Genomic DNA, 25,330 nt, shown 5'->3' with positions numbered 1-25,330 from the left:
CGAGCCCCATAGACTCCAATGCATTCCATAACTTCCGGTTGTCCTCATTTGAAGCCTTCAGATATAGGCTCTATGTAGAAGAAGCCTCATTTGGCCCTGTGAAGTGAACGGAGTTGTCCTATAACTATCTCCAACAGACTTTGATTGTCCTTGATTCAGAACTATAGAGCATTCACTTCTGGTCAGTTTGGACTCGTTGCCCAGTGTACTATAGTCGACTAGTTATCGAACCCCTTTTGGTGTTTTAAACATTATGTTATAATAATAATAATAATAAAACTTTATTTGTATAGCACCTTTCATGACATGAAATGCAGCTCAAAGTGCTTTACAGAACAATGGAGAATAAAAGAAAAGCAAGGCAACGACATTAAAAAACAAGCAGTAATGCAATACAGTGAGGACATGAAAAAAAAAAATATATAAGATCAATTAAAGGCAATGTTGTAGAAGTGGGTCTTGAGCTGAGCTTTAAAAATGTCTACCGAGGCTGCCTGACGAAGGTACAGTGGGAGCTTGTTCCATGCCGACGGCCCGTAGAAGCAAAAAGCTGCTTCTCCGTATTTTTTAGTTGCCATTTTTTTGGGCAAAGCGAGCAGGCCAGCAGTGGAAGACCTTAGGGGGCGGTTTGGGACATATTTAGGCAGGCAGTCATGTAGGTAGGAAGGTGCGAGACCATTGAGAGCTTTATAGACAAGTAAAATAATTTTAAAATCAATCCTAAAAACAACCGGAAGCCAGTGCAGTGATGCCAAAACTGGAGTAATATGTTCTCTCATCTTAGTTCTAGTTAAAACTCTGGCTGCTGCATTTTGGACAAGTTGTAATCTGTCAGTTGTTTTCTTAGGCAGTCCTGAAAAAAGTGCATTGCCGTAATCAAGCCGAGAAAAAACAAAGGCGTGGATTAGCGTTTTTGCATCGTCCAAGGACAAATAGGCTCTGATTCTTGCAATATTTCTAAGGTGAAAAAAGGCAATCTTGGTGACATGATTAATGTGTGAATTAAAGTTCAATTCAGAATCAATGATAACCCCCAGGTTCTTTACTGTACTGTTAGTTTCTACAGTTAGGTTGCCCAGTCTGCTTATTATTGATTCTTTCTGCTCACTAGAACTAGAATGTTATAATTTAGCTATTGAAAAATAGCAGATATACAAACTCGTAGCGCGCCACCGAGTGGCGCGCTACAAGCTTGTAGATCTGCTATTTTTGAAAAATCGTCAAAATGTGCCTCGAATCTTTTCCGAAAATTGTCGTTATTTAGAAGAGTTTTTTTTTTTACGTCAGGCCTGAATGGGTTAACTACCTATTATGTATGTATGTATGTTTTAATTATTATTTATTATTATTATTATTATTAACTGTATATTGGTGACTATAACTATAATATATCTGATCTTTAGGCCTACAAAATCGGGGATTCTTTTTTGTTTTGTTTTGATCAACTAGTCCACTAGTACCAACAAGGTCGACTAGTGGATTGAATAATCGACTAGTTGCTTAAAGGACCACTTCACCACTTTTCAACCTATCTTCATATAATAGGTCCTCACTAATAATCATGAAGAAATGGTGCAATTTCTTTCCTACTCGGTCTGTGTCTCATAGGAGGGCTGTGGGCAGTTCAGAAACCGTCTTCCAGTGACATCATCGATGGGGAATATACAAGCTAATAGAAACTGCAGGCTTTCTAGTCCTGAAAAGTTGCAATGCGAAAATGGAAGCCGTGGTTCTCACGATAATGAAAATCTAAACATTTTTGTAAAAAAAATCTTCTGCCTAATGATGATGTCACTGGAAGACGGTTTCTAAACTGCCCACAGCCCTCCTATGAGACACAGACTGAGTAGAATTTTTTTTTTCATGATTATTAGTGAGGACCTATTATATGAAGATAGGTTGAAAAGTGGTGAAGTGGTCCTTTAAAACAAAGAATGCATCACAATGCATTATCATTGGATGAATAACCCACCTATAGTTTGAATGAATGTATAGAATTTGCATATACAGATGCTGTGAGGAACTGAATTTAACTGACTAATATATAATTTATTTTAAACCAAAAAATCATCTCTCTCACGCTTATAATAATAATAATCATAAATTATGCCAGCGTGCCAGTGATCTGTACCAAGGGGGTGGCACCCAATCCATGCCTGTTCATATAGAACATGAATCCATTCTGACCGGGCACCCATTTTGGTGTTAGCATCATGTTATGCTTTAGCTATTGAAAAATAGCAGATCTACAAGCTCATAGCGCGCCACCGAGTGGCGCGCTACGAGCTTGTAGGTCTGCTATTTTAGAAAAATCGAAGAACGACTGACATTTTTTAGAATCTGATCTCGGGTCAGAATGGGTTCATCAGACCAGTGTGTGTGACCAGTGGAAACCTCCGTATGAATCTGATCTCAGGTCAGAATGGGTTCATCAGACCAGTGTGTGTGACCAGTGGAAACCTCCGTATCTCAGGTCAGAATGGGTTAAACATGGGGGGTTTTCACCCAGACAATTATACTTTTAGGGTGGAGGGGTGGAGTGGGGGGCAGGGTGGGGTCACATCCTATGTGAGGGTGTGGTGGACGGACGGAACCACAGCAGGGCAGATATCTCGGCCTCCCAGGTTTCCCCCCCCTCCTCTCCTCCTCCATTACGTGATGATCCGTTCCAGAGTTTGTTTTTGGAAGCCAAACCCCCGAAAACCTCCAAAAGGAGGAAAGCGGAACACGAGCCGGGCGTGGAGTGGAGTGATGAAAGAGTGTGTGTGACATTATAGTTTCATGCACATGCTTTATGTCTCTCTCTCTCTCTCTCTCTCTCTCTCTCTCTCTCTCTCTCTCTCTCTCTCTCTCTCTCTCTCCCTCTCTCTCTCTCTCTCTCTCAATGCAAGCCAAATGAGAAAAAAAGGAAGACAGGTAAAAAACCATCGCCGCTCTCCCAAACGTCTTGTTGTTGTTGTTGTTAAGGAAATGAATCGAGTGTCGTTTCGTCAGCGTGTGTCCTGTGTGCCCTTTGACCTCCCCCTCCCCCCCCCCCCCCCTCCTCCCTGTGTGTGTGTGTGCGTGCGTGAGTGCGTGCATGCGCATGTGATTCATTCATGTGAGCTTGGAACAACCATATGAGGAGTAAAAAGATCAACCTCCTTGTGCTGTGTTTGAATCTGGGATCTCCCTGGAGGGCGATCGACATAGAGGACACAGAGAGAGAGAGAGAGAGAGACTGTTCTCAAAGCTATAGTGTAGAATCTGACCCGTGAACGCGTTGTCGATTTCGTCTACTAAAAGCAGTGCGTCGACTTATACCTTATTTTTTTAAACTGCCTCCCCCTGGCCAGCCGGGGCGCCTGATGGAGGGGAAAGGAACTGGTTGGAATAACGTGTTCCTTCCACGCGCTACGTCCAACCAGGGAAACTCCCCCATGTCAGGTGTAAAGGAGCAACTTGGTCCGTTGCTCTCCCCTTGTCCCCCATATATGGGGACTAGGTTGGTCTCCCCTTGTCCCCCATATATGGGGACTAGGTTGCTCTCCCCTTGTCCCCCATATATGGGGACTAGGTTGGTCTCCCCTTGTCCCCCATATATGGGGACTAGGTTGGTCTCCCCTTGTCCCCCATATATGGGGACTAGGTTGGTCTCCCCTTGTCCCCCATATATGGGGACTAGGTTGGTGGAGGGTGTGTAGAGCCCAGGATCACATTAGATGATTGACACAGGGGTGAAAAATGGGGTACAAAATCGTGGGACAAAAAATATATAAAAAAAATAAAACTATACGACTAAAATATTATACAGACAATTTCGTCAACAAATAATTTAAAAAAAACCTAGAAATGTTCACTCCCGTTGTGGTGAAGAGATCTAGTTGTTAGAACTACAAGACTACGAGTCATTTTATGTTCGGTCGCGCTTGGGTATACGTGTTTGCACTCTAAATATAGCAGATCTACAAGCTCTGCTATTGTCTGAGCACAACAGCTGTAAAATGACTTGAAATATAATGACTAAAAGTCAATCACAATTTGAGCATTCTATACTGTGTCTGTATTCAATCTGATCTACAAGACCACACAGCCGCACAGGGACGTCAACTGTTCCTATTGTTGTTGTTTAAATTGAATATCAACAGCAGGCAGAGACTATTTTAGTTTTAGTCTCTTGAATAGCTTCCATTAATAGTTTTAGTCACCCGGAATGTTTTAGTATTAGTCTAGTTCCAGTTGACTAAATATCATAAGATTTTAGTCGACTATAAATCTACAGGTGATTTAGTCGACTAAAATGCATTCTGGCGGGCCTTGATGCCGTCGTAATGACTGTTTTTACACTTTTACAAATTTGCCTATTTCCATCATGCAACCAAATGTAAAATGACTGGATCTACTGGATCTCTTGTCCACTAGTCCCTTCCTAACATTTTAGTCATTTTTAGTTCATTTGTTGACGAAATTGTCAGTATATTTAGTCTTAGTTTTGGTCTGCTATTTTTGAAAAATAGAAGACATAGAATGACATAGAAACATAGCTTTATCAGAAAAGGATCAGGATGTAGAAGAACATTTTTATAGAATCTGATCTCAGGTCAGAATGGGTTATAATCAGACCCAGTGTGTGTCCAGTGGAAACCTGGTATGAATCTGATCTCAGGTCAGAATGAATGAAGAATAATTGGACAAATTAAATTGCACGTCGTCCCGTTCCAGAGTGAGACAACGGTGTCGACCTTCACCGTACACGGCATGTACTGTACTGTGTGTGTGTGGAACTCAAGATCGACACGGTGCTTAACCCCCTGTGTGTGTGTGTGTGTGTGTGTGTGTGTGTGTGTGTGTCTGTGTGTGTGTGTGTGTGTGTGTGTCTGTGTCTGTGTGTGTGTGTGTGTGTGTGTGTGTCTGTGTCTGTGTCTGTGTGTGTGTGTGTGTGTGTGTGTGTGTGTGTGTGTGTGTGTGTGTGTGTCTGTGTGTGTGTGCGTGCGTGTGTTTCAGGGTGTAGCGTGCACTGCTATGCTGGTCGCCGTGGTGACCAAGAAGCTGGCCTTGAACAAAGGAGAGAAGCATGTCCACTTCTTCATGCTGGACATCCAGCTCTCCAAGAGGGTGAGGAAGATGCTGAAAGGGATGCTGGGAAGGGGGGGGGGGTGATGCTGGGGGGGGGGGGGGGGGGGGGGGGTGGGATGCTGGGGAGGCCCAGCGTGAGGTCCTAGTGCCCGGCGTGTATGCGTGTGGTATCAGCAGCTGGAAACATCAGCGTTGCCTCACGGAGGACATGAAGTCAACAATGGAGCAGATATTCCACCTCGCTCTCCTCCTGTGGGAGTGGAAGATCTTCCAATCAAATCAAAAGCACTTCCGAGTTCCCACACACACACGCACACACACACACACGCGCATGCACACGCACACACACGCACACGCACACACACGCACACACGCGCACACACACACACACACAGCAACGGTTTCACTAGCAGCTTCCCTCCCGTCAAAGCCTGACGCAATACCCAGGCAGCCCGGTCAGTGTTGCCAGATTCTGCGAGAGAAATATGCAATCCAGGTCTATGAAAACAAGCCTCTATACGTCTACGCGACTACAGGCCATTATACCCATATGCACTATGGCTATTTGACAATATAGCAGATCTACAAGCTCACAAGTCAATGGCGGTCAACACGCTGTATGTATATTGTATTGCGGCCGTTTTCGTTCGTTTCCGACCTTCTCTCATTGGTTCACTCACCGTGCTCCAGTTAGCTCATAGCATCAGCTGTTCTCTGATTGGTTCACTCACGTTGCTCCAGTTAGCTCATAGCATCAGCTGTTCTCTGATTGGTTCACTCACGTTGCTCCAGTTAGCTCATAGCATCAGCCGTTCTCTGATTGGTTAAATTCACTCCCTGTGCTCCAGTTAGCTCATAGCATCAGCTGTTCTCTCATTGGTTCACTCCCTGTGCCACTCGCTCCGCGTTACGGCGTTCATTCATACAGAGTATGGGTTCTTATGCCGTTCAGACTTCCCATTGGCTTATAGGAGGCGGCCAATCATGACTATAGTCGTCTTCACGGGTCGTCAGTAGCGTCGGTTGCTAAATGTAGACCAGGCTGCTTTTCAAGCACCTGGTAAAAAAAACAAAAAACTAAAACAAAGGCCAAAGTGGCTTCTAATGAGCCAGACATGGCAACAACAGCTGACCTCAAGGACACGCTGGAAGTGACCTAAACGCTGTTATGGTTCCTATATCCTAGAGGAGGCTTTTTATAAGAGTACGTTTTCCTTAAATAGGCCACGCCACAGGACAGGACAGTGTGGGAAACAAAGTGTGTGTGTGTGTGTGTGTGTGTGTGTGTGTGTGTGTGTGTGAGGGTGGAGGGGGGGGGATGGGTTTTTATTGCCTTGCGAGGCGTCAAAGAGGGAAACGATCTGGCCGCGCACAGATCGCTGTGTCGCACAGAACACTGTGTCAGACCAGGACGACTTAAGAGGGCGGACAGGAAGCTGGTTGTGGGAGCAGCGTGTGTGCGCGCGCGCGCGCGTGTGCGTGTGTGTGTGTGTGCGTGTGTGTGTGTGTGTGTGCGCGTGTGTGTGTGTGTGTGTGTGTGCGTGTGTGTGTGTGTGTGTGTGTGTGTGTGCGCGTGTTACTCTCTCTCTCTCTGTTGAAAGTAAAGAGACAACTGAAACCAACTCCGATAACAAAGTGCAGATTCCCAGAGTCCACAAAATGAGATATTAGACCGGCCGCCGCGTTGTGTGAGCTTGTAGATCGGCTATTTTCACTATACTGTCTTTAGATGCGTTTGTTTGATGGTTTGTTTTTAAATGTATTATGTTAAATTATACATTTTATAAATGGGTTCCGACCGACCCACCGTTTGGGAACCATGTACGGTATAGTGGGTGTAACGATACATGCCTGGCTGACATCTCACAGTGGATGTCCTCCAATCACCTCAAGCTGAACCCAGACAAGACTTAGCTTCTCTTCTTCCCAGCTAAGTCCTGCCCTATGCGGGAGCTAACTATCTCCGTAGACAACGCCCTGGTAACGTCTGTCCAAACAGCCAGGAATCTCGGTGTTGTCCTGGACAGTCAGCTCTCGTTCAAAGCTCACATCACAGCTGTCACTCGATCCTGTAGGTTCACACTCTATAACATACGACGAATTAGACCGTTCCTCATCCAGGAATCAGCCCAGCTCCTAATCCAGACAACAGTCTTGTCAAAACTCGACTATTGTAACTCCCTCCTTACTGGCCTACCAGCATGTGCACTTAAGCCTCTCCAGCTGATCCAAAATGCAGCAGCTCGCTTGGTCTTCAACCAGCCAAAATTCTCACATGTCTCCCCCCTGCTCCGCTCCCTCCACTGGCTCCCGGTCGCTGCCCGCACAGAATACAAAACTCTGATGCTGGCATTCAAGGCAACCAAAGGTATGGCTCCCCCATATCTTGCAAGTATGATTGAACCCTACAAACCCTCCCGCGCACTCAGATCAGCCAACGCAGGGAAGCTGGAAGTACCCTCACTAAAAACGCCGGGACAACGCTCCACACGTCCCAAACTCTTATCCCTTCTGGCTCCAAAACTGTGGAATGCACTTCCCATTGCAGTCAGAACTGCAGCATCACTCCCAATCTTCCGCCGTAGTCTGAAAACCCACCTTTTTAGACTCCATCATGGCCCATAGCACTTACCCTACCCCCTTAGATAGCATTTCTGTAGACTTAGATAGCATCTGATACAGACTTATATCATGTTATGTAGACGGCACTATAATTGCATTGTATATAGTCATAGCACGCCATAGTACATATGTATAGCATAGTAGTATATATATAGTTTATATGTATAGTCTCATAATATAGATATTCCACTGTTACTTTCTTAGCTTACGCATGTTTTATGATAAATGCTTTTGTGATGTATTCCCATGCTTTTGTTCTTGATTATTGTAAATCGCTCTGGATTAAGAGCGTCTGCTAAATGCCTAAATTGTAAATTGTAAATTGTAAATTTCAACCCATTCTGACCTGAGATCAGATTCTAAAAATGTCAGTCGCTCTTCGATTTTTCAAGAAATAGCAGACCTACAAGCTCATAGCGCGCCACTCGGTGGCGCGCTATGAGCTTGTAGATCTGCTATTTTTAAACAGCTAAAACATAACATAATGCTATAACACCAAAATGGGTTCCCGTTCAGAATGGGTTAACTAGAGCTGGGACTCGATAAAAAAAAATTATCAAATTAATCAGAGGCTTTGTAATTAATTAATCTTGATTAATCGCATTTTAATCGCATATCAATATTCAACCCGAGAACAGTGAGAAACCTTTTGTTTTTTTAATGTTTTTTTGGTATCCCAGTGAATAGTGACTACGGGATTCCACTCATTTTCAACATTTTACTGTCATTAAAGGAGAATTCCATACTAAAAGGCTTTCTTAGCTTTCTTTGTAGTTGTTACGTCCCCATCAAAGAGGTCTAGGTGTTATTTTGTGCAAAAGCTCCTTATTGGCTATTTCCCCTACCATAAGCCCTAAATGAATTGCATTGAATTGAATGGGGCTATGGGGTGTTGTGCTAATTTGCTTATTTCCATCACTCAAAATTATAATTTCTTTGTATATATCCTCTCTTCATAATGTAAATAATATCCCAAGCGGCACACTTTACTACTTCTTTCGATGGAAATAAGCGAATTAGCACAACACCCCATAGCCCCATTCAATTCCCATTCAATGCAATGCAATTCATTGAGGGCTTAACCTAAGGGAAAATAGCCAAAAAGGAGTTTTTGCACAAAAAAAACACCTGGACCTCTTTGGTGGGGAGTCTGGGGACGTAACGACTACAAAGAAAGGTAAGAAAGATAAGAAAGCATTCTAGCATGGAATTCTCCTTTAATATACCTTAGAGTTGTTTTGTGGATATAATAAGAAAGTCCCCCCCATTCTGTGTTGCCTAGAACTGGAGGTCTGAAGTAACATTATGAAGTACATCTCAGTGACATCACAAAAATGTACTTCACAATATTACAGTTTTTTTTTCAGACGTCCAGTTCTATAGACCGATTCCGTAGCGGTCTCATGGTCGCAGCCTACGTATTTCCTGTAGGCGGACTCGACGTAGCTGCGGGGGTAAAACCCTCACCAGGCGCACCTCTTCCACTACAGTGAACGGCAGAGTGACTGATGTTAGTTTGCCTCAAACTTTACTCCTTTACCTGCTTTTTTACTAACACTAACATTACAAAGATGCCCAGAACATCGAGATGAACCTGTGTAGATTATGGCTGCTCCAACAGTAGTAGCAACATAAAAATAAAATAAAACGGAATGTCTAATATCCACCGCGGTGGCTGAGACCAGAGCCATTGAGTAATGGTTGAGACGAAGCAGGGAAAGATACATATCGCCAGTCTTACCCAATACCAAATCTTTCTGTTTTAAGGCTGCTGTATTTTATACCTCATACTATAAGCATTTAAAGTATGAGGTATAAAGTACACTGGCGTTATGTATCTTTCACTGCTTCGTCTCAACCATTACTCAATGGCTCTGGTCTCAGCCACCGCGGTGGATATTAGACATTCCATTTTATTTTATTTTTTATGTTGCCACTACTGTTGGAGCAGCCATAAACTACACAGGTTCATCTCGATGTTCTGGGCATCTTTGTAATGTTAGTGTTAGTAAAAAAGCAGGTAAAGGAGTAAAGTTTGAGGCAAACTAACATCAGTCACTCTGCCGTTCACTGTAGTGGAAGAGGTGCGCCTGGTGAGGGTTTTACCCCCGCAGCTACGTCGAGTCCGCCTACAGGAAATACGTAGGCTGCGACCATGAAACCGGTACGGAATCGGTCTATAGGCAACACAGAATGGGGGGGGGACTTTTTATTATTTCCAGTGCACACAAGTCCGTAGAAAAAGTTAATGTTGAAAATGAGTGGTATTCCCCTTTAAACAATAAAACTTGTGCAGCAAGTGCCTATATAAAGTGCAACCACTTCCTGTTGGCCGGTGCGTTCATCCTGCCGTGGGGTGCATCCTCACACACACACGCACAGACCTACCTTATTAACCCATTCTGACCTGAGATCAGATTCTAAAAATGTCTTCTACATCCTGACAATTTTCCATTCTGACCTGAGATCAGAATTAAAAAAATGTGAGAGACTCCAGCAAAAAGTGCCTCAACTCGATTTTTACAGATTTTTACAGATTATTAAAGTACAGAATGTAAGCTTTCATATGATGTATCATTAAATGAAATTGGACAATAATTGAAGGAGATATGACCATCTAAAACTTGTTGAAACAGATACCCCATAAGGTAGAGAATTTGCCCTGCAAAGATTCCTGAAATTTTAGCACCTCTTGAACAAGGTGTGACAATAGATACTTGTCTTCTATGTCAGTCGCTCTTCGATTTAAAAAAAAAAAAAATAGCAGACCCACAAGCTCGTAGTGCGCCACTCGGTGGCGCGCTATGAGCTTGTAGGTCTGCTATTTTTTTCAATAGCATAAAGCATAGCATAATGCTAACACCAGAATGGGTTAAAACGCTGGTGGTCTCCTCTCCTCTCTCTGGTTCCTCAGATCCGTCACGCGGCCGCCAACGTGCTCAGAGAGTGCTGGCTGCTCCACCGCACCGACGTCGCCCACGGCAACGGCCGGGCGCACCGCAAGCGCCAGAGGAGCCTGGTGGAGGCCATACGAGTGTGAGTTCAAAGGTCATTTATCACAGTCTGGTGGAGGCCATACGAGTGTGAGTTCAAAGGTCATTTATGTCTGGTGGAGGCCATACGAGTGTGAGTTCAAAGGTCATTTATGTCTGGTGGAGGCCAGGGCCACTATAGTTCCACACTCACTCCAGAGGGCCACTATAGTTCCACACTCACTCCAGAGGGCCACTATAGTTCCACACTCACTCCAGAGGGCCACTATAGTTCCACACTCACTCCAGAGGGCCACTATAGTTCCACATTCACTCACTCCAGAGGTCCACTATAGTTCCACACTCACTCACTCCAGAGGGCCACTATAGTTCCACATTCACTCACTCCAGAGGGCCACTATAGTTCCACACTCACTCCAGAGGGCTACTATAGTTCCACACTCACTCACTCCAGAGGGCCACTATAGTTCCACACTCACTCCAGAGGGCCACTATAGTTCCACACTCACTCACTCCAGAGGGCCACTATAGTTCCACATTCACTCACTCCAGAGGGCCACTATAGTTCCACACTCACTCCAGAGGGCTACTATAGTTCCACACTCACTCACTCCAGAGGGCCACTATAGTTCCACACTCACTCCAGAGGGCCACTATAGTTCCACACTCACTCACTCCAGAGGGCCACTATAGTTCCACACTCACTCACTCCAGAGGGCCACTATAGTTCCACACTCACTCACTCCAGAGGGCCACTATAGTTCCACACTCACTCCAGAGGGCCACTATAGTTCCACACTCACTCCAGAGGGCCACTATAGTTCCACACTCACTCACTCCAGAGGGCCACTATAGTTCCACACTCACTCACTCCAGAGGGCCACTATAGTTCCACACTCACTCCAGAGGGCCACTATAGTTCCACACTCACTCCAGAGGGCCACTATAGTTCCACACTCTCTCACTCCAGAGGGCCACTATAGTTCCACACTCTCTCACTCCAGAGGGCCACTATAGTTCCACACTCACTCACTCCAGAGGGCCACTATAGTTCCACACTCTCTCACTCCAGAGGGCCACTATATAGTTCCACACTCACTCACTCCAGAGGGCCACTATAGTTCCACACTCACTCACTCCAGAGGGCCACTATAGTTCCACACTCACTCCAGAGGGCCACTATAGTTCCACACTCACTCCAGAGGGCCACTATAGTTCCACACTCTCTCACTCCAGAGGGCCACTATAGTTCCACACTCACTCACTCCAGAGGGCCACTATAGTTCCACACTCACTCCAGAGGGCCACTATATAGTTCCACACTCACTCACTCCAGAGGGCCACTATAGTTCCACACTCACTCACTCCAGAGGGCCACTATAGTTCCACACTCACTCACTCCAGAGGGCCACTATAGTTCCACACTCACTCACTCCAGAGGGCCACTATAGTTCCACACTCACTCCAGAGGGCCACTATAGTTCCACACTCACTCCAGAGGGCCACTATAGTTCCACACTCATGAACCACATGGAACCAAATGGACCCTTACAGGTCTGTAACTCTGAGAGTGTAACACATGGAACCAAATGGACCCTTACAGGTCTGTAACTCTGAGAGTGTAACACATGGAACCAAATGGACCCTTACAGGTCTGTGACTCTGAGAGTGTAACACATGGAACCAAATGGACCCTTACAGGTCTGTGACTCTGAGAGTGTAACACATGGAACCAAATGGACCCTTACAGGTCTGTAACTCTGAGAGTGTAACAAATGGAACCAAATGGACCCTTACAGGTCTGTGACTCTGAGAGTGTAACACATGGAACCAAATGGACCCTTACAGGTCTGTAACTCTGAGAGTGTAACACATGGAACCAAATGGACCCTTACAGGTCTGTGACTCTGAGAGTGTAACACATGGAACCAAATGGACCCTTACAGGTCTGTAACTCTGAGAGTGTAACAAATGGAACCAAATGGACCCTTACAGGTCTGTGACTCTGAGAGTGTAACACATGGAACCAAATGGACCCTTACAGGTCTGTGACTCTGAGAGTGTAACACATGGAACCAAATGGACCCTTACAGGTCTGTGACTCTGAGAGTGTAACACATGGAACCAAATGGACCCTTACAGGTCTGTGACTCTGAGAGTGTAACACATGGAACCAAATGGACCCTTACAGGTCTGTGACTCTGAGAGTGTAACAAATGGAACCAAATGGACCCTTACAGGTCTGTAACTCTGAGAATGTAACACATGGAACCAAATGGACCCTTACAGGTCTGTGACTCAGGCTTCTCTTGTTGTCCTGCTGTACATCTGTCTAAGAACAAGTGGATTACACAAGACAGGAAGCATGCAGCCCTGTGCGTGCGTGTGACTGTGTGTGCATGCGTGCGTGCGACTGTGTGTGTGTGTGTGTGCGTGCGTGCGTGCGTGCGTGCGACTGTGTGTGTGTGCGTGTGTGTGTGTGTGTGTGTGTGTGCGTGTGTGCGTGCGTGTGTGCGTGCGTGTCAGCGTTGCCGTTGGGTGGAGAGATCGGACTTCCTGACTGTACAGAACCCGCTATAAATACATGAAAGTGGAAAGTCAGTCAGTCAGTCAGTCAGCCAGCCAGCCAGCCAGCCTGCCTGCCTGCCTGCCTGCCTGCCTGCCTGTCTGTCTGTCTGTCTGTCTGTCTGCCAGTGCTCAGCCAGTCAGTCAGCCAGTGCTCAGTCAGTCAGTCAGTCAGTCAGTCAGTCAGTCAGTCAGTCAGTCAGTCAGTCAGTCAGTCAGTCAGCCAGTCAGTCAGTCAGTCAGTCAGTAGATCAGTCAGTCAGTCAGTCAGTCAGTCAGTCAGTCAGTCAGTCAGTCAGTCAGTCAGTCAGCCAGTCAGTCAGTCAGTCAGTCAGTAGATCAGTCAGTCAGTCAGTCAGTCAGTCAGTCAGCCAGTCAGCCAGTCAGTCAGTCAGTCAGTCAGTCAGTCAGTCAGTCAGTCAGTCAGCCAGCCAGTCAGTCAGTCAGTCAGTCAGTCAGTCAGTCAGTCAGTCAGTCAGCCAGTCAGCCAGTCAGTCAGTCAGTCAGTCAGTCAGTCAGTCAGTCAGCCAGCCAGCCAGCCAGCCGTTGCATGCTGACATTAGACAAGCTCACAACGCGCTGTGGGCTTGTAGATCTGCTAACACCCGAGTGCAAACAGACATAAAATGACACGCATAAGACGGGGCCCAATAAGAAAAATCACACCTGTGTGAAGTGAGCGGTGCAGGCTGCTCAACGAACGACGCCGCTGGCTGGCTGCATTTATAGATATATGCAGTATAGTGTTGGGTGTGAATGGCCCTTTTAGGCTGCTCAACAGCGCCACTTTAGGTCACGCAGCGGTATTGCAGCTGTCCGTTCCCCTTGTTGTGCGTAATGCATATCGTCCTTTTCTTATTGCTGCGTTCCTTGGCCCCTCGTATCCGATCTTTTTTGTCGATAATTGGTCCAAAGTTTGTGTGCAGGATTTTGATCAAAGATCCTATAGGACTAGGTCGATTTGAAGTGTTTTTCATATAATTAAAAATGGTGGGTGATCTAAAAGGTCAGAGGTCAAAGGTCCCCATGTTTCTGACGAGGAGACGTGTGTTGAAGTGTTATTGCCAGTGGCGTGCACAGACATTTAGAGGGGCAGGTGCTCAAGTGAAAAAAAGGGCACCTTGTGCAGCGCATTTTGGGGCGGGAACCCATTTTTTGTAGCAGATCTACAAGCTCGTAGCGTGCCACCGAGTGGCGCGCTACGAGCTTGTAGATCTGCTATTTTTTTATCGAAGAACCACTGACATAGAAACATAGCTTTAGATTGTGGGGGCCTAAATAATATAGTAGAAGCGTTTTTTTTATCAATATTTGATCAATGTCACCGCATGGTCCACACACTACACATTAAGAAAAGAAAAAAAAACGTTTTCTTTTTTTTTTAAGAGCAAAATTGCCAAAAGGGTGCTCTAGCACCCCCTAGTGTCTATCTGTGCACGCCACTGGTTATTGCTGGCGGTCAAACGGGTCATTCAAAGTTAGCGTGTTCAGTTTGCGTGTTCTTCTTGTGTGTGCAGATTCCGCCACCTGCGTCTCAAACAGAGGAAGCTGAGAGATTACGCCAGTGAGATGGTGGATCTGCCCAAGGTAGGTGCAGAGAAATCACACCCCTGTGAAGGGAGGGGCGCCCAGTGAGATGGTGGATCTGCCCAAGGTAGGAGCAGAGAAATCACACCCCTGTGAAGGGAGGGGCGCTAGCTCTTATCATCACACAAGACAGTCATACATCATAGCAGATGTGAAAAATTCCAGGCAAAGGTTTTTCCTTTGCCTCTAGGCCAGGGAGTGTGCATACAAAGTTAGAGGTAAAAACACTAATCGGCCAGTTATAGCGCCACCATGAGGCTGAGTTTAAAATGTTCCAGTGGCATTTCTTCCTCGGCCTAGTGGGAATGTGCGTGCACAATTTCACGGAAATCACACGATGTGTTCATGATTTGCGGCCATTTTGTTTGAAACTGAGCACTCCTGCGAACTTTGGAAGCTAATATTAGGTTTCTACCATAGACTGTAAAAAATATGGACAAAGCGTTCCCCGGGTCTAACATGGACGTAAAATGAAGCCTGTTATTCCTGCACTGTAAGTCGCCATCTTTCTAGATCCGTTTGGGCCCAGCTGGCCATTGGCTGGCTCCGTTTGAGCCCAGCTGGCCCATTGGCTGGCCCAGACAACGAGGCAGGACTTCCCCCCTTCTTCTCCGTTGGTTTTTATTTTGACTCGAGTGGGTGGGGACTCCCGATCATAGACTGTAACGGTAGCCACGCCCCTCAGAACATACGCGACTTTATGGTCATTTATTTTATAAATGGGACCATCATTTTCCAAAAAGAATATTATGACATTAGAAATGAGACTTTAAACTAGTGACTGGAAAAGTAGAAAGTATTCATGAACATGTTTATTAAGGTAATACAGTCTAGGTGAAGTTGGGCCCAAATACATGGACTTCTATGGGGCTATGGGGTTTTTTTGGGTCCAGTGACAGCGCCACAACAGGCCATTATATGAACTTTCAGGAGTTTCAGGCTTCACAAAATATCTGTCTGACTGCCCCCCTGGTTAAATATCTGTCTGACTGCCCCCCTGGTTAAATATCTGTCTGACTGCCCCCCTGGTTAAATATCTGTCTGACTGCCCCCCTGGTTAAATATCTGTCTGACTGCCCCCCTGGTTAAATATCTGTCTGGCTGCCCCCCTGGTTAAATATCTGTCTGACTGCCCCCCTGGTTAAATATCTGTCTGACTGCCCCCCTGGTTAAATATCTGTCTGACTGCCCCCCTGGTTAAATATCTGTCTGACTGCCCCCCTGGTTAAATATCTGTCTGACTGCCCCCCTGGTTAAATATCTGTCTGACTGCCCCCCTGGTTAAATATCTGTCTGACTGCCCCCCTGGTTAAATATCTGTCTGACTGCCCCCCTGGTTTCTACCAACCAACCAACAAAGGGGCTTTGATTTGATTGTGAAGGCATGAATTACAACCAATCAATAAATAAATGTTTACTTAATATCAAAGTATCCTCCTCCTATTACAAAGCCAACTACTGCAAATTATTTTGAAATTATACAGGTAAAGATAAGTTAACCCATTCTGAACGGGCACCCATTTTGGTGTTGGCATCATGTTATGCTTTATCTATTGAAAAATAGCAGATCTACAAGCTCATATCGCGCCACCGAGTGGCGCGATACGAGCTTGTAGGTCTGCTATTTTTGAACAATCGAAGAACGACTGACATTTTTTTAAATCTGATCTCAGGTCAGAATGGAGTTCATCAGACCAGTGTGTGTCCGGCGGAAACCTCGTATGAATCTGATCTCAGGTCAGAATGGGTTAAAGAAATATAAATCAAAATTGGTCAGCATTGGAGGCAACTCATAATACGTTAAATTGTAATTTGTAAATTGTTTAAATTGTACCTCTCCACCATAGCAGCACAGCCAGGATAAACACCTTTGAGGTGTTTATGTTGTCTGAAAGTCTCTCAGTTGTACTGTGTGGTAAACACTAGTTATTTCAGTCACCTTTTCTTCTTGTAGGTCTGCTATTTTTGAAAAATGACTGACGACATATAGAAACATAGCTTTTTCAGAAAACTGTCGGGATGTAGAAGAACATTTCTAGAATCTGATCTCAGGTCAGAATGGGTTAACACTGCGACGTGTGACCTCTGACCCTTAACACTGTGACGTGTGACCTCTGACCCTTTAACACTGCGATGTGTGACCTCTGACCCTTTAACACTGTGATGTGACGTGTGACCTCTGACCCTTAACACTGTGACGTGTGACCTCTGACCCTTTAACACTGCGATGTGTGACCTCTGACCCTTTAACACTGTGATGTGACGTGTGACCTCTGACCCTTAACACTGTGACGTGTGACCTCTGACCCTTAACACTGTGACGTGTGACCTCTGACCCTTAACACTGTGACGTGTGACCTCTGACCCTTAACACTGTGACGTGTGACCTCTGGGCAGATGCAGATGACCATGTGCGACCTCAGCGCCAACTGGAGCAGCTCGCAGCGAGAGCTGGAGCAGAGGATGGTCTCCATGGAGCGCAAACTGGACGATCTGGGCCGCGGCTTCCAGCAGACCGCCGAGCTACTGGCCGCCGCGCTGAGGCTACGACACGACCAGGACGACAGGTACAACGCAGGGTTATAGTCGACTAAAACGACCAGGACGACAGGTACAACGCAGGGTTATAGTCGACTAAAATGACCAGGACGTCAGGTACAAAGCATTGTTATAGTCGACTAAAATGGCCAGGACGTCAGGTACAAAGCAGGGTTATAGTCGACTAAAATGACCAGGACGTCAGGTACAACGCAGGGTTATAGTCGACTAAAACGACCAGGACGACAGGTACAACGCAGGGTTATAGTCGACTAAAATGACCAGGACGTCAGGTACAAAGCATTGTTATAGTCGACTAAAATGACCAGGACGTCAGGTACAAAGCAGGGTTATAGTCGACTAAAACGACCAGGACGTCAGGTACATAGCAGGGTTATAGTCGACTGAAATGACCAGGACGACAGGTACAAAGCAGGGTTATAGTCGACTAAAACGACCAGGACGTCAGGTACAAAGCAGGGTTATAGTCGACTAAAATGACCAGGACGTCAGGTACAACGCAGGGTTATAGTCGACTAAAATGACCAGGACGTCAGGTACAACGCAGGGTTATAGTCGACTAAAATGACCAGGACGTCAGGTACAAAGCAGGGTTATAGTCGACTAAAATGACCAGGACGTCAGGTACAAAGCAGGGTTATAGTCGACTAAAATGACCAGGACGTCAGGTACAAAGCAGGGTTATAGTCGACTAAAATGACCAGGACGACAGGTACAAAGCAGGGTTATAGTCGACTAAAATGACCAGGACGACAGGTACAACGCAGGGTTATAGTCGACTAAAATGACCAGGACGACAGGTACAAAGCATTGTTATAGTCGACTAAAATGGCCAGGACGTCAGGTACAAAGCATTGTTATAGTCGACTAAAATGGCCAGGACGTCAGGTACAAAGCAGGGTTATAGTCGACTAAAATGACCAGGACGTCAGGTACAAAGCAGGGTTATAGTCGACTAAAATGACCAGGACGACAGGTACAACGCAGGGTTATAGTCGACTAAAATGACCAGGACGTCAGGTACAAAGCAGGGTTATAGTCGACTAAAATGACCAGGACGACAGGTACAAAGCAGGGTTATAGTCGACTAAAATGACCAGGACGACAGGTACAAAGCAGGGTTATAGTCGACTAAAATGACCAGGACGTCAGGTACAAAGCAGGGTTATAGTCGACTAAAATGACCAGGACGACAGGTACAAAGCAGGGTTATAGTCGACTAAAATGACCAGGACGACAGGTACAACGCAGGGTTATAGTCGACTAAAATGACCAGGACGACAGGTACAAAGCAGGGTTATAGTCGACTAAAATGACCAGGACGTCAGGTACAAAGCAGGGTTATAGTCGACTAAAATGACCAGGACGTCAGGCCTGACTCACCCCTTGTTATTGTTTTTGTCTCCCTCTACAGGTGACATGGGGCTCTGCAGGCTGATTCATACTTACCTGCGCGCTGGCTGCCGCACACCGAAGACAGTCGACCTACGACCTCTCAGCGCGCCACAGCGTAACTTCTAGGGCCACTATTTTCACCGTGCGACGCAGCACGCCGCCGAGCATGGATTATTACGCAATATAGGACTATGATGAAATACTGGAGGAATGGGACAGACAGACAGACAGACAGACAGACAGACGGTGATCTTTCAGTCTTTCCGTCCGTAATCTTCTACTGCTTTAATATGTGGAGTCGGGTCGCAGAGCTCTACGGTTCTGGCAAAGAGCTCTGCAGCAACATGAGCCACTTCCTCCTCGGGTATCCCGAGGCGTCCCCAGGCCTCCCGAGGCCTTCCCAGGCCTCCCGAGGCCTTCCCAGGCCTCCCGAGGCCTTCCCAGGCCTCCCGAGGTGTTCCCAGGCCTCCCGAGGTGTTCCCAGGCCTCCCGAGGCCTTCCCAGGCCTCCCGAGGTGTTCCCTGGCCAGCGTGGAGATATAATCCCCTATCGGAATTAGCTTCGCACAGAGCCATAGACTATACGACAGTCTCCCCCTATAGGAATTAGCCTCGTACAGATCCATAGACTTTAAGACAGTCTCCCCCTATAGGAATTAGCCTCGCACAGAGCCATAGACTTTAAGACAGGAGTTACGACAGCTCCGTTCACTTCGTGGGGCCAGGCTCTTCTACGTAGACTTCAATTGGTTTGTCCCTTTTTTTTAAAAGGGACAACCCAGAAGTTTACGGAATGCATTGGAGTCAATGGGCTCGTGGCGCCGGGTACATGAACCGTGACGTGACCACCGGGCTGTTTTCTGCCCCCTCAATGTCATATAACTCTGTCATACTCTGTGGCTCTGGCCTTCAATCTGCCTTAGTCTGGTGACGCTCAAGTGTGGGTGTGTTTCGGAGGACCGTCACTAGTGGAGGACCAACCAGGGCCCTGTATGCAAATATATAGGGCGGGCTTACCAGGCAGATGCTTAGCTGCTCCGCATAGCGTAGGTTCTGTAAACATTGTGTGTTACTCCAGGCTACACAGACGGTCTTTATTTAGATGTTTGTCAACACCGGGCGCAGTGGATTAAAGCTAAATAAAAACCTGTTTCTTTAAAGATGAAGTGCCACCATTTTTTTCCACCCTAAAACATGATCATCAGGTATTATTACAATATACGGGGGAAGAACTTTTTCCAAAAAGTGTACAGTATTTGTTAAAATCATGCTTTTAAGTGGACACGCCCACCAGTTCATTAAGTATGCCTAGATTGCCTGGTGGGTGGTGATGGGTGGTGATCCACCTGAACTGAAGCCACACCCACAGCTGTGGTTGTATGATAAAGGGGGAGGGGTTAGGGGAGGGGCTGATAGTGTGATGTCACTATATTACTGTTTACTTCATTGGCCCGTTTGACTGTCAAGGGTTCAGCCTCCAGGAAGAAACCCTAAATACAAAGTCAATACACCATTGCACATAAAAACGACTCCAGGGTGTCTAATGAAGTACTGTCACCTCATAGACACATACAGTAGACTCCAGGGTGTCTAATGAAGTACTGTCACCTCATAGACACATGAAAAACTGGAAAAATACAAAAATTGTGGCACTCCATCTTTAAAAAACACTATATGTGAAATGTAAAACTTCCAGACTCACAGGAACGCGCCCCGGGGTGCCAGCCCGGTTCCGCCCGGCGAGCCGCCCCACATCCGAAACGGTCTAGAAATGACAGATTTATATACTGTGTGGGGGAATTATCATTTAGCAGACACCTCTCTCCCTCTCTCTCTCTCTCTCTCCCTCTCTCTCTCTCTCCCTCTCTCTCTCTCCCTCTCTCTTTCTCTCCCTCTCTCTCTCTCTTCAGAGGGGGGTCCACGGCCCACATACACATTTATTAGGGGGCGGGTCCTCCTTGACGTGACAATGTTTTCTGTGAACTTCACTGAACCTGTTTGTCAAACGTTTAAGTGTACTAGTAATCTATCTGCAACCCAACACCTCCATCTAGTGGTGAAAAGGTGAAAAGGAATTAGCCAGTGCATTGTGGAAAACCATCATCGGGGGTGATTTGATTTAAATATCACAGCTTTTATATAAAGCTCTCCGTGTGTCATTATCATTGAGTCACTGCCTTCAACCGCTTGTCCGTAGTCGGGTCACGGGGGCAACAGCTCCACCAGAGAGCTCTAGACTTCCCTCTCCAGAGCAACATTAGTGACTTAATCTGCGCCTCTGTCTGCCCCGGGGTCTCCTCCCAGTGGGACGTGGTCCTTGGTCTGCCCCGGGGGTCTCCTCCCAGTGGGACGTGGTCCTTGGTTTGCCCCGGGGTCTCCTCCCAGTGGGACGTGGTCCTTGGTCTGCCCCGGGGGTCTCCTCCCAGTGGGACGTGGTCCTTGGTCTGCCCCGGGGTCTCCTCCCAGTGGGACGTGGTCCTTGGTCTGCCCAGGGGTCTCCTCCCAGTGGGACGTGGTCCTTGGTCTGCCCCGGGGGTCTCCTCCCAGTGGGACGTGGTCCTTGGTCTGCCCCGGGGTCTCCTCCCAGTGGGACGTGGTCCTTGGTCTGCCCCGGGGTCTCCTCCCAGTGGGACGTGGTCCTTGGTCTGCCCCGGGGGTCTCCTCCCAGTGGGACGTGGTCCTTGGTCTGCCCCCCGGGGTCTCCTCCCAGTGGGACGTGGTCCTTGGTCTGCCCCGGGGGGGTCTCCTCCCAGTGGGACGTGGTCCTTGGTCTGCCCCGCGGGGGTCTCCTCCCAGTGGGACGTGGTCCTTGGTCTGCCGCGGGGGTCTCCTCCCAGTGGGACGTGATCCTTGGTCTGCCCCGGGGTCTCCTCCCAGTGGGACGTGGTCCTTGGTCTGCCCCGGGGTCTCCTCCCAGTGGGACGTGATCCTTGGTCTGCCCCGGGGTCTCCTCCCAGTGGGACGTGGTCCTTGGTCTGCCCCGGGGTCTCCTCCCAGTGGGACGTGGTCCTTGGTCTGCCCCGGGGTCTCCTCCCAGTGGGACGTGGTCCTTGGTCTGCCCCGGGGTCTCCTCCCAGTGGGACGTGATCCTTGGTCTGCCCCGGGGTCTCCTCCCAGTGGGACGTGGTCCTTGGTCTGCCCCGGGGTCTCCTCCCAGTGGGACGTGGTCCTTGGTCTGCCCCGGGGTCTCCTCCCAGTGGGACGTGGTCCTTGGTCTGCCCCGGGGGTCTCCTCCCAGTGGGACGTGCGTCGACGACCTCCCTATAGGGAGACGCCCGAGAGGCATCCTAACCAGATGCCCCGAACCACCTCAGCTGACTCCTTTCCAGGCGAAGAAGCAGCGGTTCTACTCCGAGTCTCTCTTGTGTGACTGAACTTCTCACCCTATCTCTCTAAGGGAGATGCCATCAGCCAAAACACATTAATTCGGCCACTCTTTGACATTCCTTTTCATTATCTTGATTGTGACAGTCGTCAAAATGTAATATTTCCAAATGCTTTTGATTGTCCATAGGCTATACGTTTAGCCTATTTATTTTCTTCTTCTAGAAATGTGTTTCATTCACGTCAAGATGTAATTATGATCATTAACTAAAAACTCATCTATTCTGTCAGAGTTTGAATGAATGTATAGAATGATGTGCAGGATGTCAATTGTATATTATGAGGGGACTTCATTGAACTGACTAATGTTTGAATGTTTAATTTAAAAATAAATAAACCTCTCTCTCACTTTAATACGCCAGTGATCAATCTCCCCTGTGCCAATGGTGGCAGTCGTGCCTCTCGGTGTTGTATTTCGTCGACTAAAACTAAGACGAAAAATGTTCGTCGGCTACCTTTTTTCACTGAGGAAAACTAAATGGAAACTTGCATGAAAACTAAGCTATGATGATTGATGATTGACAATTTCATCAACAGATAAAAACTAGACTAAAATGTTAGGAAGGGACTTAGTGGACAAGAGAACAACACATTTTCAGATGGGGGTCGGCGGCATAGTTTTTGGGGGTCCTTGACATGAAATATTTTGAGAACCACTAAGACAGAAACATTATAGGTTTTTCAGAAAACTGTCATGATTTAGAAGACATTTAGTAGAATCTGGTCAATATGTGAAGTAGCAACTGTACAATATGTGAAGACCTTGAGGGAGTGATAATAAGCCTATTGACCAGCGGTGCCCAAAAGGTATAGATTGCGATCTACCAGTAGATCACATAAGGCTGTGCAGGTAGATCTCATGACAGTATGCCCCTAAAGAATATCTAAATTAAAATATAAGACTTGATTGCATCAAAAAGCGCCATATGTCACCTCAAATCCACAATGCAACATTTTGTTTTCAGTGTGTTGCTGTGCACAAACATCGGTAGCATTATAAATTAAATACAAAAAAACCCCTACCTATTCCATTTCTCCCTCCATTTCCCATTCCAAGTGCATTTGTCTCATTATGTAATGCCAGTGTCGGTGTTCTCCAGCACCCTCAGGTAGGCTCCATATTTAAACTATTTTAAAAGTAGCTCTCAAGTCAAAAAAGGGTGGGCACCCTTGCTATAGACCAACGGTACTCATGAGTGGTCTGTGTTCGAGGTAAGTGGAGTGCTGGTAAGCTTGGCCAAGCTAACACACACACACACACACACACACACACACACACACACACACACACCACCATAGACCCTATTCTGATAGTGGGATACTGAATTCAATGTCCACTGTGTGTGTGTGTGAGATGGCCACCCTTTGTCATATAATATATACAATGAATGGTTTTGCATTCATGAAATGTTATGAAAAACATTGAAGGGGGATATCACTCTATAATGTATTTACAAAAACATAAAATAAGTTGGGTTATATTATTCATTTTCTGCCCCAATTCTGGGGGTGAACATATGGCAGATCTACAAGCTCACACTGCGCGGCAACGTGATGCTTTGCTAGCTTGTAGTTGAGCTGTTTTCAGACAATAGTTCTAGTGTAGTTTCATATCAAGGTCCATTATTTATTCAGCATTTGATGACACCAAGGGCTGTATTTTGCGTGTCTTAAGTACCAGGTCTTATTCCCTAACTTGAGTAAACTAAAGACCTGGAGGCGTGATCAATGCTCTTTGGCCACTCAGAATAGCCAAATGGCATTGATCACGCCTCCAGGTCTTTAGTTTACTCAAGTTAGGGAATAAGACCTGGTACTTAAGACACGCAAAATACAGCCCTTTGCCTCTCAGACCCAAAAATAGAAAATAGCCCCAAAGAATATTTCGTTGCAAGGTCGTTGCATAAGATTTTGTCCACAATTCCATGCTGTATTGATGTTGGTGCCATTAGGAGACATAACAGGCCAAAACGTTGATCAACATAACAATTCTTCTACATTCTCTTAATTTTGTAGACTTCTTGTAAATTAAGTAAGGCCGATGTTTAACGATAATGGTGTGCTTCCACTAAGGAAAGTAGGCGTTCTAATGACACATCCCGCCTCTGTATTGGTGAGGTGGTCAAACGTTCTTTTTATTTTCGTAACAGAGGAGAGGTTGGTCTCCAGGAAATAGAACGGTCGCATAGCCTCAATGCAACGGCAGTAAGGTGCAGGAGGCTATGGACCAGAGCTAGAATCTATATCTATCTATCTATCTATGTATCTATCTATCTATCTATCTATGCCCAAAGACAGGCACAGTAGCAACAATAAAGCATAGACACATTCCATGCCAAATGTTTTGCTACTACAGTATTTTGTGAATGAAGCCTCATTTTTTTAAACTTAATCACAATGTTTGTTCATTTAGGTTTGGCCTTATAGACGGAGATGTTCTGTTACAAAATAAAAATGTAAACGTGTCAAAATATTAGAATTTTTTTAGCTTGCAGCCCTTGAACGTTGTGGCCTGTGTGGCCCCTGGCCTGTCATCTTAAGTTGAGTACCCCTTTTCCTAGGGCGTAGGATCACACTGTAGCACGTTGTGAGCTTGTAGATCTGTTATTTTTTGTCACATAGCGGAACACATTAGGCTGCAATCATGCAATCACGCCGTCCGTTGTAAATAATGACGTACAGTGTGTTACATATTCCGTGTAATGTACATGGTTTGGAAAACGTTTTTTTTTATTAACCCAAATCAATAGCCAAAAAAAAAACAATGCTCCCCCCCCCCCCCCAGGACCATTGATATAGATTCCAGATCTTTTCCAGGACAGCATTTTTATTTTATTTTATTTTCTAATTTAAAAATATTTCCTAGAATGTCATGTCCATGGGGAACCATGTTAGTCACAAGCGCTTGTTCACACTTTTCATTCGATCAATACAGTACATGTATAAAACACACACACACACACACACACACACACACACACACACACACACACACACACACACACACACACACACACACACACAGCAGTTCAACAGAAATGACCGATAGGAACCCCGCGCGTCAGTCTATTCGGTCACATCTCGCGGTAACACCACGGTAGACTCCAGGTATAAAAAAAACCACACACACCACAAATTATCCACAAGTTGAAGAAGAGCTATGATTTCCTG

At 46.3% G+C, this 25,330-nt stretch overlaps 1 protein-coding gene across 1 annotated transcript in view; it reads left to right on the top strand.

Moving 5' to 3' along the window:
* Nucleotides 1-18,967, top strand: part of kcnn4 (potassium intermediate/small conductance calcium-activated channel, subfamily N, member 4) — a gene marked incomplete at its 5' end in the record, with an annotated part of 80,147 nt that extends 61,180 nt beyond the window's left edge. The window contains 5 exons of the mRNA XM_083761305.1: nt 4,984-5,094; nt 10,592-10,713; nt 14,753-14,822; nt 17,220-17,389; nt 18,796-18,967. Of these exons, the coding sequence (XP_083617431.1) occupies nt 4,984-5,094; nt 10,592-10,713; nt 14,753-14,822; nt 17,220-17,389; nt 18,796-18,799 (477 nt within the window). The 3' untranslated portion in view covers nt 18,800-18,967. The remainder of the gene's footprint in view (nt 1-4,983; nt 5,095-10,591; nt 10,714-14,752; nt 14,823-17,219; nt 17,390-18,795) is intronic.
* Between the last annotated feature and the right edge of the window lie 6,363 nt (nt 18,968-25,330).

This window comes from Protomyctophum parallelum (assembly GCF_964188405.1).
Source record: "Protomyctophum parallelum genome assembly, chromosome: 3".
NCBI classification, from domain to species: domain Eukaryota; kingdom Metazoa; phylum Chordata; class Actinopteri; order Myctophiformes; family Myctophidae; genus Protomyctophum; species Protomyctophum parallelum.
The sequence above is the reverse complement of the archived record's forward strand: the minus strand, read 5'-3'. Positions and strand labels throughout refer to the sequence as shown.